The sequence below is a fragment of the Poecilia reticulata genome, linkage group LG9 (assembly GCF_000633615.1).
Source record: "Poecilia reticulata strain Guanapo linkage group LG9, Guppy_female_1.0+MT, whole genome shotgun sequence".
NCBI classification, from domain to species: Eukaryota; Metazoa; Chordata; class Actinopteri; order Cyprinodontiformes; family Poeciliidae; genus Poecilia; species Poecilia reticulata.
The window spans coordinates 33,494,880-33,506,509 of NC_024339.1; the positions used below are offsets into that span (position 1 = coordinate 33,494,880).

Genomic DNA, 11,630 nt, shown 5'->3' on the forward strand with positions numbered 1-11,630 from the left:
CCGTTAAAAAAAAAAGAATCGGCTTGTTCCTGAAAGCCACATACACTCCATGGCTGCGTGAAATTAATGCTACATGAACGTTAGCAGGCTGGGTTTATACTTACAAACAAGCTAAAGGGCTGATGTTGAAAGATAGCAATTAACCTATTAAAAAAACCAAGAAGAAATTTGTAGAGGCCAAATGAATGAAGAAAAACATAAATTAAGTAAATCACAAAGGTTAACCTGTTCAGGTTTCCCTTTAATTTTTCTATACTCCTGCAATAAATCAACCAAAGAAATAAAACTAACCTTGTACACTCTGCTACTTAGGCCCCCAAAGTGACTGTGTCTAAACTTTTAACTTGATGTTTAATTACACAGGTTTCTATCAGATGTGTTTGAGCAACTTCCACAACCGCTTCAGCACAATGCAGGTCTTTCTCAGCTTCGGTGTTTACTATGACAACCCGAACTCTTCCAAAGATTTGGAGAGGGACATGAAGGAGGAGGAGTTGAACAACACACTGAGCTTCATTCAGGTCTCTTCATTTCCTCTGGGAAATTCACTTTACTGCAAATAAATATATTTTCTGTTCAGATGTGAACAGAACATATATTTGCATTTAGACATTGTTATAAATGTAATTTTCATTCACCTGAAAAAGTAAAAATTGTGTGTTCAAAAACATGCTTTGCTTGTAGAGCAAATATTCAACAATTTTTCCAAGAATTAATYGGAGTATTTACAAATATTGATAAGCACATTTTACACATTTATTATATGACTAGTTAAACTGTGTGGTGTGTTTAGAAATGTGTCTGTGTATATAAAGAAGGTGTCTGCTAAAAAAAAAAAATACACTGGGACAAAAGCTAGAATTTTCTTTTTTTAAGATTTTGGGATACATTAAAGGCTATTAAAAACGTTCTACTATTATAAAGTTTTCTAATGGAAAAAAAGAAAAACAAAGATATGTAGATAGTCTGGCTGCACGAAGTCTCTGTTCAACATGACATGTCATCTCAGGGTCCTACAAAGTAAAACCAGTAAACATCCGTTCTAAGTCTGATGCTAACTAACTGATTACTCAGATCTGCTGCTTTAGGCCTTAAAATTCTGTGAAAAAATTCCCAAAATAATTTAAGCATAAGCATGGATCACACATTTAACACACACAATTATATATTATAGAACTGCATGATATCATTAAATATCTAGATCAGTGGTTCTTAACCTAAATATCTAGATCAGTGGTTCTTAACCTAAATATCTAGATCAGTGGTTCTTAACCTAAATATCTAGATCAGTGGTTCTTAACCTGGGTTCGATCGAACCCCAGGGGTTCGGTGGAGCCTCTGCCGCAGAGGTAAAGACACACTTGTGTAAAGTCGTGATGACGCCCCGCTTTGCCATCACTTGCTGCAGAGGATCACGTTACATTGTTTAGCTAATCAGAGCTGCGGAGGAGCCCTGATTGAAGGAGCTCCACTCTCGGCATGGATTTGAACTTGTGTCTTTAATTACGTCAGCAAAACTCACCGTTTTTACCAAATTCTAGTCTAAATCTGCTCCTTAGTCGCATCTTTTTGGGGTTGCTACTGCCTCTAGTGGTGTGGGGGGTGGTAACACAACTAATATAATTACATTACTAAATCAGAATACCACAAAGTATTTTGTGTGTGTTTGTGGAATAAGAAGGGTTCGGTGGATGCGCATATGCAACTTGGGGGTTCGGTACCTCAAAAAAGGTTAAGAACCACTGATCTAGATCCAAACAGAAAAGTTTTTTTTTTGTGGGAAGTGTTTATTTGTTCTGACATTTTTAGGTTGCCACCAGTAAAGTGGAGCGCCAYGTCTTCCACATGTTCCGCTACTACAGCTTCAGCCGCATGAGAAGGAGCGCAGACCACTTCCTGCTGCAGTCTAACTCCCGCTACATCACATGGTGGTCGATGTCCCTCAGCCTGCTGATCGTCACATCTGGGTACCTGCAGTTCCTCTTCCTTAAAAGCCTCTTTGTGAGCAAAGCTGAGGCTGAAAAGCCTTCATGCTGATAGGCAGCGAACAAACCAAGAAACATGCTGAGCAGACTCCAAACCTCTCCTGGTTCTGGGTCCATGTGAAACATTAAAGAAATGTTCTAAAAACCTCTTAGAATTGTTTTTAATTGACATATCTTTTTTTTTTAATTGGTAGACTTCTATTAGTTTTTTTCTTTTCCAACAATCCCCTCTCCAGAAATTTGGCATGGCTCAACATTCAGGTTCAGCTTTGCTTCATGCCAGCTCAACAGGAACATCTAAACTCATTTTAGAAACTGAAACACCTCTATAGCTTCATTTAGGTAAAATATTTCAAGTCTCTATTCCATACGATTTTAATGATTATAGTGATGGAAGTGATTGGAACAGGAAATTTTAATATTACAATATTATTGTAATAATACATCAAGCTGCACAAAGTTGAGTGGGAGAGGGTTATAGGATGGATTCCACAGTTTGACATGAAATGTTCCTTTTTTCAAATTGGGAATAATACAGTATTGTAATAATATTAATACTGTTTTTATTATTACAATTTTAATATCGTAATATTTTAATATTGTAAAAAGTGGAAACACCTGGTGTTACATGCTGATCAGTTAATTCACTCAAAACACCTGCAAAGTTGTTTTGAGACCCTCAGATGAGAGGTCAGATGAGGGTCACATGTGGAAGACTGCCAGTTGTAACAAATGTCTTTTCCATAGAAAGTTGAGTGGAAGGAAAATGTGTGACAAGTTGGACTAGTAACACGCATAACCCGGTCTTGAAAGGGCTGTCGAGCAAAACCCTTTCAATGATAAGGAAGAGCTTCACAAAGACTGGACTGAGGCTCGAGTCGGGTCATTAGCTGGGATCCAAAAGAGCTGAGCAGAAATAAATGTTGACTAACCTGAATAAGCTGAATAAGTTTGGATGAAGTGTGGACAATTTCATCCAAACATGGGGAGCCTTAACTGAAGCTACTTAAAAGTTTATTGGGGCCGGTGTTTAGCCAATTTCCCTAGACACAACTTGTCAATTTGGCTTCATCTTTCTAAAATAGAAGAAAAAAATTGGTTTCATGGTTTGTACACCTGAAATTAGGTTGAACTTTTCTTAGGTTTTGAAAAAGACCAGAATGTTTTTATTCTGTCCAGATACATGAAACTATAGAACTAAAGGAGGGTTGGCTTTCTCTCTAAAGCTACTAAAAACATATGCAGATAGCGACGTGCAACAACTGTCCAGTCTGACACAAACAGGCTCACTTTTAACACAAACCAGGTTTTTTTTTTTTACTTCAAAAACATTAAAATATCAGGGTGACAAATGAAATTGATTTAAAAAAAAAAAAGTCTTTTATTGAATATTTTGGGTTTTTATAAGGCACATTCAACAGTTTTAACTTTCAATCCTGAAATGAAAATGGTGCATTAGAATAATTAAAACACTAGCAGCAGGCTGTCAGAGCCTAGACCAGAAAAAAGGCCTGGCTCTATAGGATTTCCTAAAGGTTTGGAGAAAAACTCACAGGAACAAATATGATGGACATCCTGTGCGAGACTGAGTGCAGAGCTCAGCATCAGGCAGTAAAACAGGAGAGAACACATACAGTACTGAGGCTGTCATCATGGTGGAACACAGCTGAGGATAAACATGCAAACAGATCCCTCCACTACAGAGCTGCCTGCAGCAGCATCCTATCAGACATCAGCTCCACCTCCAGATTAAAGCCAGAGTTTCCAGCAGCAGATATTGACATGTTTTCTGATTTATCATGAGAACCCCTTTATGTATTTTACTATGTCGTGTTTTGGGGTGCCTCGGGTCTCTGAAACACACATCAGAAGTTATGCAAGGATGGCACGTTTTTGAAACACTTCATAATTGAGTTCTAGTGAAAATGAAGTAAACTCACTTTAAACTCCTGGGGCGTATGTATTTTGATCATATCTAGTTTCTGAAGTGAACTTTTAATAAGTTGGCTGAAAATTGATTAATCAGTAGTGGTTTAGTGTGGATGGTTTTTGAACAGTTTTGGAATTTAAACTTCAACATTTCTAAATGAAAAGAGAGGATGTACCTCCTTTTCCCGTGTGAATGTGTTGCTGCTGAGCAGGAGCAGCAACATAATTTTTTGTCATCAGCTGACTGAAAACTCTGCCTCTGACCACTGTGACTAATATCCTCACAGCGAGCCGAGTCAGCACAGAAAGTCAATGGAGAAGTTGCAAACTGCAATGAAGACTCATCAGTACATCTGAGCAGGGAACAGAATGAAACMGACTAATGCTTATGAACAATAATAGTTGACATCTTGTAGCCATAGTTACATCTGGTCTTGAGGACAAAACACTAAGCGCCGTTTTGAAATAAAATTTGATGTTCGGTTTTAAACTGAACTCTATTCAGTGTGAAGCCAACATGAAGAAACGGGCTGAATCCCTTTTTCCCATTAGAGGTTCTACGGGTCAGACGTGGTCACAGGGTTCAGATGTAGCAGCTTGATTCAAACAAACAATGCAACAGTTTTAGTTCTCCAACTACGATATGATAATCAGGATATTTGAAGAAAGTTTAATCTCTTCTCTCATCCCTTTACTTTTTTAGTTCTGGTACTTTCATACAGGCTTCCTGGTGCAACATGGCTCCACCTACTGCTGGATGTTTCGTCAATTTGTGCCATTGGGGGAATGTTTTATACTTGCCTTTATAACTGAAAATTTAAGTTAATTTCCCACATCTGACTCAGGCTAGTTCTAGAAAATTKTATTATTTTATATTAACCAGGAGTGAAATATCTGTTATATTTTAGAAGCGTCAAGAGGCTAAAACTGGGATATGAGCAGGAACACCCAGATGTTAATATACAATTGAATAAATTATATGCAAAACYTTGAGCATTTTCCTAAAAAATTGAAATCCATAATCTATGAAAAACTCAGCAGAGAAAAGTACAGGAAGGGGGATAGCTGAGACTAATTGACAGCTGGATTTAATTTAGTAACATGTTGTAAGAATGATCTATCAGTATTTCATCCTGGATTATTTCATGTTTCATGATATAAAAGGTAAGTTAGTAAAAGAAATCCTGGAAACAAACTGGAGATATTGTTTTTCCAACAGACTTCCACACACAACRTTACATCAAGCTGCAGAAAGTTGAGTGGGAGAGGGTTGTAGGATGGATTCCACCATTTGACATGAAATGTTCCTTTTTTCAAATTGGGAACCTTTTCTATGTTGAAGTAAATTCAGACTGAATCAGAATGGAAACAGAAGGAATAAGGTGGAGTTTTCTGGGCAGAACCAGCGTAACAGTGTATATCCACCKCTGAAATCTAGTAAAATATTGCATATGTGTAAAAAGTGCATCCACGAAACAATCAGTCAAAGAAACTGACCTAAATCTAAAAGCTGGGGCAAATAAAACCAGATCACAATGCTGTGACCCAACACATTGTGCTTTAAACTGGTAGAGTTGTGTGAGAAATCCCCTTTTCCTCCTGCAGTGATGCAGATTTGCGTCACCCTGCAGAGACCGGCCAGGGTTATTTCATGTGAGCTAGGCTGTGTGCACCGTGAGCACGGGGTAATGATTGTGCCGTCGCACTGCCCCACCAGCTGCTGTCACAGCACTGACTTATAATAAGTGGTCAGTCAGTTTCAGAGTGGGCTGGGGGCTGCGCTGGCTCTGGGGGTAGTGCCCCACCGTCCAGGGTGTGGCAACGAACCAGGGGCYGCTCCTTTAGACAAGGTGAGAAGTCAAGGCTTCCTAAGTRGCTGGTCTCCCCRCGCCTCAGCCTCCTCCGCTCTGGGTTCACCTGCTAGACAAACACACATTCCTGTCAGTCTTTAGTTTTGTTCTATAGAGCTGTATAATAATTGTAAAAAAATAAAGCTGACTACTTTGTGATTTTCGCCTATTGTGGTTTATTTTTGGAACGCAACTCCTGTGATAAACAAGGGTTTACTGTATGTCAAATATGACTTAAAAAAAAATTTGATTTCACAATTTAATGCCTTGGAATTGGGTCTCTGTCTCTTTAAGAAGCTCCCAGCTGTTTCTGACAGTCGGCTTTCAGCACATCATCACAAACACCGTTACTCTATTGACCCTTTAATGCACTGAGTAGTAGATTGTATAATCAGCTCAACAGATGTGCAGTTCCACCTGGTGTTTGCTAATTGCTGCTGCTAGTCTGAAGGAGCTGACTAGCAGCTGGCTAGTGATGCTCTGTGAGGAGGAAGCTTGGCTGGAGACTGCAGCTGGAGACCAGGCTCCAACTTTAAAAGATAGAGCTCTGCTAGCCTGAGTGGTTGCCATAGAAATGAAAGTATTCCCAAACATGCATGAATGAATCAAAGTAACACTACACGTTTGTTTTTGATGAGGCAATAACATAACATGATGTAAAAGCTAGAAGAAAAAAATTTCACATAATAGTGCCCCCTCAGTAAATTATGCCATCTTGCATTAATACAAACACAAAAGTTTGTATTTCTACTGGTAATGGGGCTTGATTAAAAAAAATAAATAAAGTTAATTACAGAATCTCCAATTAATGAACTGAATTAATTCAAAACTATATTTATTTAGTCAAAACTATTGACTAAGTAAACGTTTTCTTCAACCCTCAGATTCCTATGAAAGTCATTCAGCTTTTCAGTGTTTCATGATCCTGATCACTCCTGATCAGTCAGTCTTCATTACGAAGTGAGATAGGATGTACCTGGTTAAGAAATGATGGACTCCTGGGGGGTGAACCAGATGAACCTTTTCTCATGTGCTGCATTCTAGAGCAAAAAAAATAACATACAAAAATRTTAATGATAATGTGCATCCTTGTTAATCCTATTAAACTGTCTCTGAATGTGAAGGATGTGTTGGGATCCACCTGCTGACAGACTGAGCCAGTTTGTGTCTCCGGCTATCCTGCAGCTTCAGGCGCTGCACCAATGAATGAGCTGCAACATAAGATGATCAGGGCAGAGCTGACACAGGGTGCTAACATATCTGAACAGTTAAACAGTTGCAGTGGTTAGCAGGTTAATGTTACCCAGAGCCCCTTTGGGCACAGAGAGGAGTTTGATTGGTTCAGCCTCTGGTGAAAGTCCTGACGCTTTCTGCAGAGCTCTTAAAGTTTCAGTGTTCTGTTGAAGGATGAAATGGGAAAGCAGAATGTAATGTGCCACGTAACAGGAGACTGATGACACTCTGGAGAAATGTGAACAATTTATGGGCCACAAACACACACAAAGGTTTGGACTTCTACTGGTAGTGGGACTTGATTAAAAGTCTCAATAAAGTTAATTGCAGATTCTCTAAATTCTATATCTATATGTCTACCTCTATATATCTATATGTATATATATATATGTAATTTTGATTTATTAGATCATTCCTGAATCTACTTTATAAATGTGACTGTGGTCACTGATGTTAGTGTTGGGTACATCTGAGCTGCTGCTACATGTTTAGCACTGAGATGCTACTTTAGGGTGGAATAGCTTCTCTGATAGGCTAACTCCTTTCAACACAACTTGAACAGAACAGCAGTCTTTTCCAGCGTCCCATCAGATTGCTTTTTGAAGCGAAACTTAACCTTTGGATCTGATCTCAGTAAKGCAGACTCTTTGCCACGTTTGAAATCCRAACTCAAAACTCATCTGTTTCAAGCAGCCTCCTTTGATTTTGCAATCTTTTTGAAACTTCATTCTACTGAGTATTTCAATATTGTGTCTGTCATGTTACCTTACATATTTATGTCTAACTATGTAAGACAACATTGAGTGTTGAGAAAGACACATACACAGACATTTGTAAACTTAATCATGGGGGCTGATGTTTATCTGTGTGTTGTGTGTGTGAGGAACAACCTTGCCACCAAACTCATAAGCACAGTCTAGCGGCGTCCTCTGCCTCTTGTTTCTGAGGCTGGGCGAGGCCCCAGACTTCAGCAGCAGCTCCACCACAGCCTGGTGCCCCCCCCGCACGGCCTCATGCAGAGCCGTGTTGCCCTGCACATTTGCTACGTTCACCAAAGCATTACTCTGCACACAAATGTATTTTTTCCATTAGAAGATTAGTGAATAATTATTATCCAGAAAGTCTCTCTGTGTTAGTTTGAGCATGTACCTGCAGCAGAATGCTGACCGTTTCCAGGTTCCCACAGAGACACGCATGGATCAGAGGGGTGTTTCCATAGTGATCCTTCTTGTTCAGCTTGGCATTGCACTCCAGCAGAAACCTCACAACCTAACGGTAACAGAAAACTGTGTTCACAAACACAAATTCAAGGATCATGAAATAGTGTGTATGCATTTCCTTTGGAAGTCCTAATCAGTGAGGAATTGAATGAAAACAATACTCTTTTGCAAGCTATAGAAATGTAATTTTTACTTATTTATATTAGATTTTATTTATTGAGAGTAAAGTTGTTGTACATAGCAATCTCTTAAAACATATTTCACTAGTTATTAATGTTTAATTTGTTATTTTAGTTGTATGGAAACAGATTAAGTGCAGATGTTAACTGYATGTCAAGTTGAAACTATATCATGATATTTCTGAGAATCATGATACAGAAAAAAAGCTTTTTTTCCCCCTTATTGCTCTATTTTAAACTTAGTAAACTGAAAACACCTTAGTCTCTCAGCCGACTTCTACACTTAATCTGCTGTTTATGGGGCTCATCCCCTGTTGAAGCATTGTCCCCTGCACTGGGCCCTTCCTACCTGAACATGGTTGTTTTGGCTGGCCAGGTGAAGCGGGGTGGCGCTCTGGATGGTGCGGACATTGACGTTCGCCCCGTGGCGGATCAGCAGCGCCACCAGGGATGAGTGGCCATGCAGGGCGGCCACATGGAGAGGCGTGAAGCCGTCTGCATTGCAGCTGTTGACACYTAGCGCTCCAGTCAGCTGCAGAGGCAGCTGCAGGGCACCAGAGACACCATCAAACACAAACTGTCTTCTAACTGAAGAAAGTTTTATTCAGGCAAACCCTGTCAAACCTTCTGAGCAGGGGCACAGTTTGGACACTGACAGAGTGGATGACAGAGGTGTGACTCAGACTGCAGCTCTCCTTCATCCTCCTCTTCATCCGTCCACTCCAACAGGTAGCGCATCTGAAACCCAGACACACACAATGGCTCACAAACCGCCCTTTACCGAAAAGAGCTCAGATCAGCTCACTTCATTTAACCAACTCACCATCTCCACATCGCCATCAGCAACGGCTCGCAGCAACTTCTCCACCTGGAAAACAAGTACACAGCAGCAGACAGCAGGGCTGGAGGTCAGGTTCCTACTGCAGCGTCTCTCTGCTCAGCAGCATCAAGCCATAAAACTGTTGGGATCCCAGGTTCTGCTTCAGGTGTTCAGATATGGTTTGGCAGACTCTGCTCTGTGTGTGTGTGTGTGTGTGTTTGTTCACCTCTCGGTGTCGAACACGCTCAGCCTCAGGTTTGGCTTCAGAGCTCATAGAAGATGTGCTGGAGACAGAGGAGCGGCGACTGCTGCAGTCTGACGCCAGAGGGGAACAACCTGCAGACTGAGGGCAGAAAAAGAAACCAAAAAACATCCAAAGAGATGTTAGAATGAAAACTCACCGACTGTCAACAAATCTGCCTCCAGTTTGCACATAAAGGTTCTGCTTTGGTACTGGATCAAACTTGTTGCAAAGAGTGAGAAAAAGGTTTATCAAACCAATCAATCCCGATGGTTTTGTAATTTTTCTCTGTAATCAAAATCACTGATTTTTTTGGTGCAACTTATAAGAATATCTATGAGGACATTTTTTCCTCTTAACGCCCCTCCATTATTTACATATAGACAAAAAGTTTAGAAAAAAAGAACAACAAGCAGACAGGCTCGATATAACTTGACATCAAGTAAGGCTGAGGCAGCAGTGTGAGAAAGTGCAAGAAATGCTGTCCCCTGCAGGTGAGAGTGAGCAGTCATTTAAACTAAACTGATGCTGGTGTCCCGTTTTAACAGATTAACAGTGTTTGGTGACAATATCATTCAGATAAAAAGTTCCTATGGTTCAGAATGAGTAAATTGATGATTACAACAAGACTCCTTGAGACTTGATTTCTTTGTGTGAAGCTGATTTGGATAAAAAGATTTATACTGAAGGGCTGCACAGTGGCAGTTAGTAGAGCTGTTGCCTTGCAGCAAGAAGGTCCTGGGAGTTTCTGCACGGAGTTTGCATGTTCTCCCTCTGCATGCGTGAGTTCTCTCCGGGTACTCCAGCTTCCTCCCACAGTCCAAAAACATGACTGTCAGGTTAATAGAACCTTTTCACAGYGACGTCAGACAATGACCGCCATAACTCGAAACGGTGTATCTTTACTTCTGGTGTGATTTTGCCTCGGGAAACCTGACTGAAAAATTCACGGATACTCATTATCTTAAGGATATAATAAAAGGTAAGGTGAATAATAACAGCATTAAAGTGTTAGATAAACATCAGAGAGTAAACCAGCTAGCCACAGTTGGGAAAATATATACACCGCTGTCTGTCAGTGTTGTAACGTTAAAAGGTTCACTTTCTGTATTAACTGTAATAAAACGGTATTTACATGTTAGCCTTCATCAGTCATTGTCAATTTATCATTCTCCAACTGTATTTAAAGAAACCAGCCTCCAATTGGAGTAAACCAGCTAGCAGCAGCTTTAGCCAGTTAAGAAAAATATACACCTCTCTGTCAGTGCTGTAACGTTTAGAGATTCACTTTATCAACTTTAATAAAACAGCATTTAAGTGTTAGATAACCGTCATTACTTATTGTCAATCCACTATTCTGACTGTGTATATAATAAACAGCCTCCGATCGGAGAGTAAACCAGCTAGCAGCAGCTTTAGCCACAGTTAGAAAACATACACGTACACCGCTGCCTTTCAGTGCTGTTAAAAGTTTCACTAAAATCACTAACATCTTCCAACACTGTTGTTTAGAAAAGCATTTTCAATATTGATTTAAGCGCTATCTGCCAAATAATTTCCATATTCTGATGTGATTCATAATTTCTCCTTTTGTTTTGTTGGCCATCTTTCTCAACAGTAGCCGACCTAACAACCCACCATATCCGAGATGGTCTTGTTCCTCTGTCCATGGCAGGTTCAGTCAATCAGCTGTGGGACATCTGCTGCCTAGTCAAACTATCATGGGCCTCTTGATTTAAAAAGGAGATAAACCAGTATACAGCCTCCCTGCTCCTGCAAGTCACACTTCTTGGATGAACACTCACTACTGCTAGCAGCTGTTAGAAATGAAATCTCTGCCTATCTATTCTGTAATTAATATCTATATGTATCTATTAATAAATGAATTGATGTTGTGTAGAATTCTGTATAAAACTATTCTAAATAGCTTGAGTAATCTACATATGTGCAACTTTTACATTTAAATAGCTTCTTTTTGTAAATTTTACACATCTGGCAACGAAGTAAGTGGAGAAGAGGAAATGCTAAAATTAAATCTGCCATTGTGGACCAAAGACATAAGGTTTGTGGCTGTTTCTTTAAAACATCYATTTAATAATTATATTAAACACTGTACATGGTTACTACATTACACAAACAGAATTACTACAGTTAATTTAAGTCATTGATAGAG

General features: G+C 39.6%; 2 protein-coding genes across 2 annotated transcripts in view; one reads left to right on the forward strand and one right to left on the reverse strand.

Moving 5' to 3' along the window:
- Positions 1-2,132, forward strand: part of tmed6 (transmembrane p24 trafficking protein 6) — an 8,047-nt gene extending 5,915 nt beyond the window's left edge. Inside the window, exons 3-4 of the mRNA XM_008419396.2 lie at positions 364-521; positions 1,810-2,132. Of these exons, the coding sequence (XP_008417618.1) occupies positions 364-521; positions 1,810-2,037 (386 nt within the window). The 3' untranslated portion in view covers positions 2,038-2,132. The remainder of the gene's footprint in view (positions 1-363; positions 522-1,809) is intronic.
- A 1,217-nt stretch (positions 2,133-3,349) lies between these two features.
- The window catches only part of ankrd27 (ankyrin repeat domain 27 (VPS9 domain)), a 34,730-nt gene continuing 26,449 nt past the window's right edge, over positions 3,350-11,630 (reverse strand). The window contains exons 15-24 of the mRNA XM_017306551.1: positions 9,443-9,559; positions 9,220-9,264; positions 9,021-9,134; positions 8,746-8,940; positions 8,147-8,266; positions 7,888-8,061; positions 7,068-7,161; positions 6,906-6,975; positions 6,741-6,804; positions 3,350-5,834 (exon numbers count right to left, since the gene is read on the reverse strand). Coding sequence (XP_017162040.1) covers positions 5,664-5,834; positions 6,741-6,804; positions 6,906-6,975; positions 7,068-7,161; positions 7,888-8,061; positions 8,147-8,266; positions 8,746-8,940; positions 9,021-9,134; positions 9,220-9,264; positions 9,443-9,559 — 1,164 coding nt within the window. The 3' untranslated portion in view covers positions 3,350-5,663. The remainder of the gene's footprint in view (positions 5,835-6,740; positions 6,805-6,905; positions 6,976-7,067; positions 7,162-7,887; positions 8,062-8,146; positions 8,267-8,745; positions 8,941-9,020; positions 9,135-9,219; positions 9,265-9,442; positions 9,560-11,630) is intronic.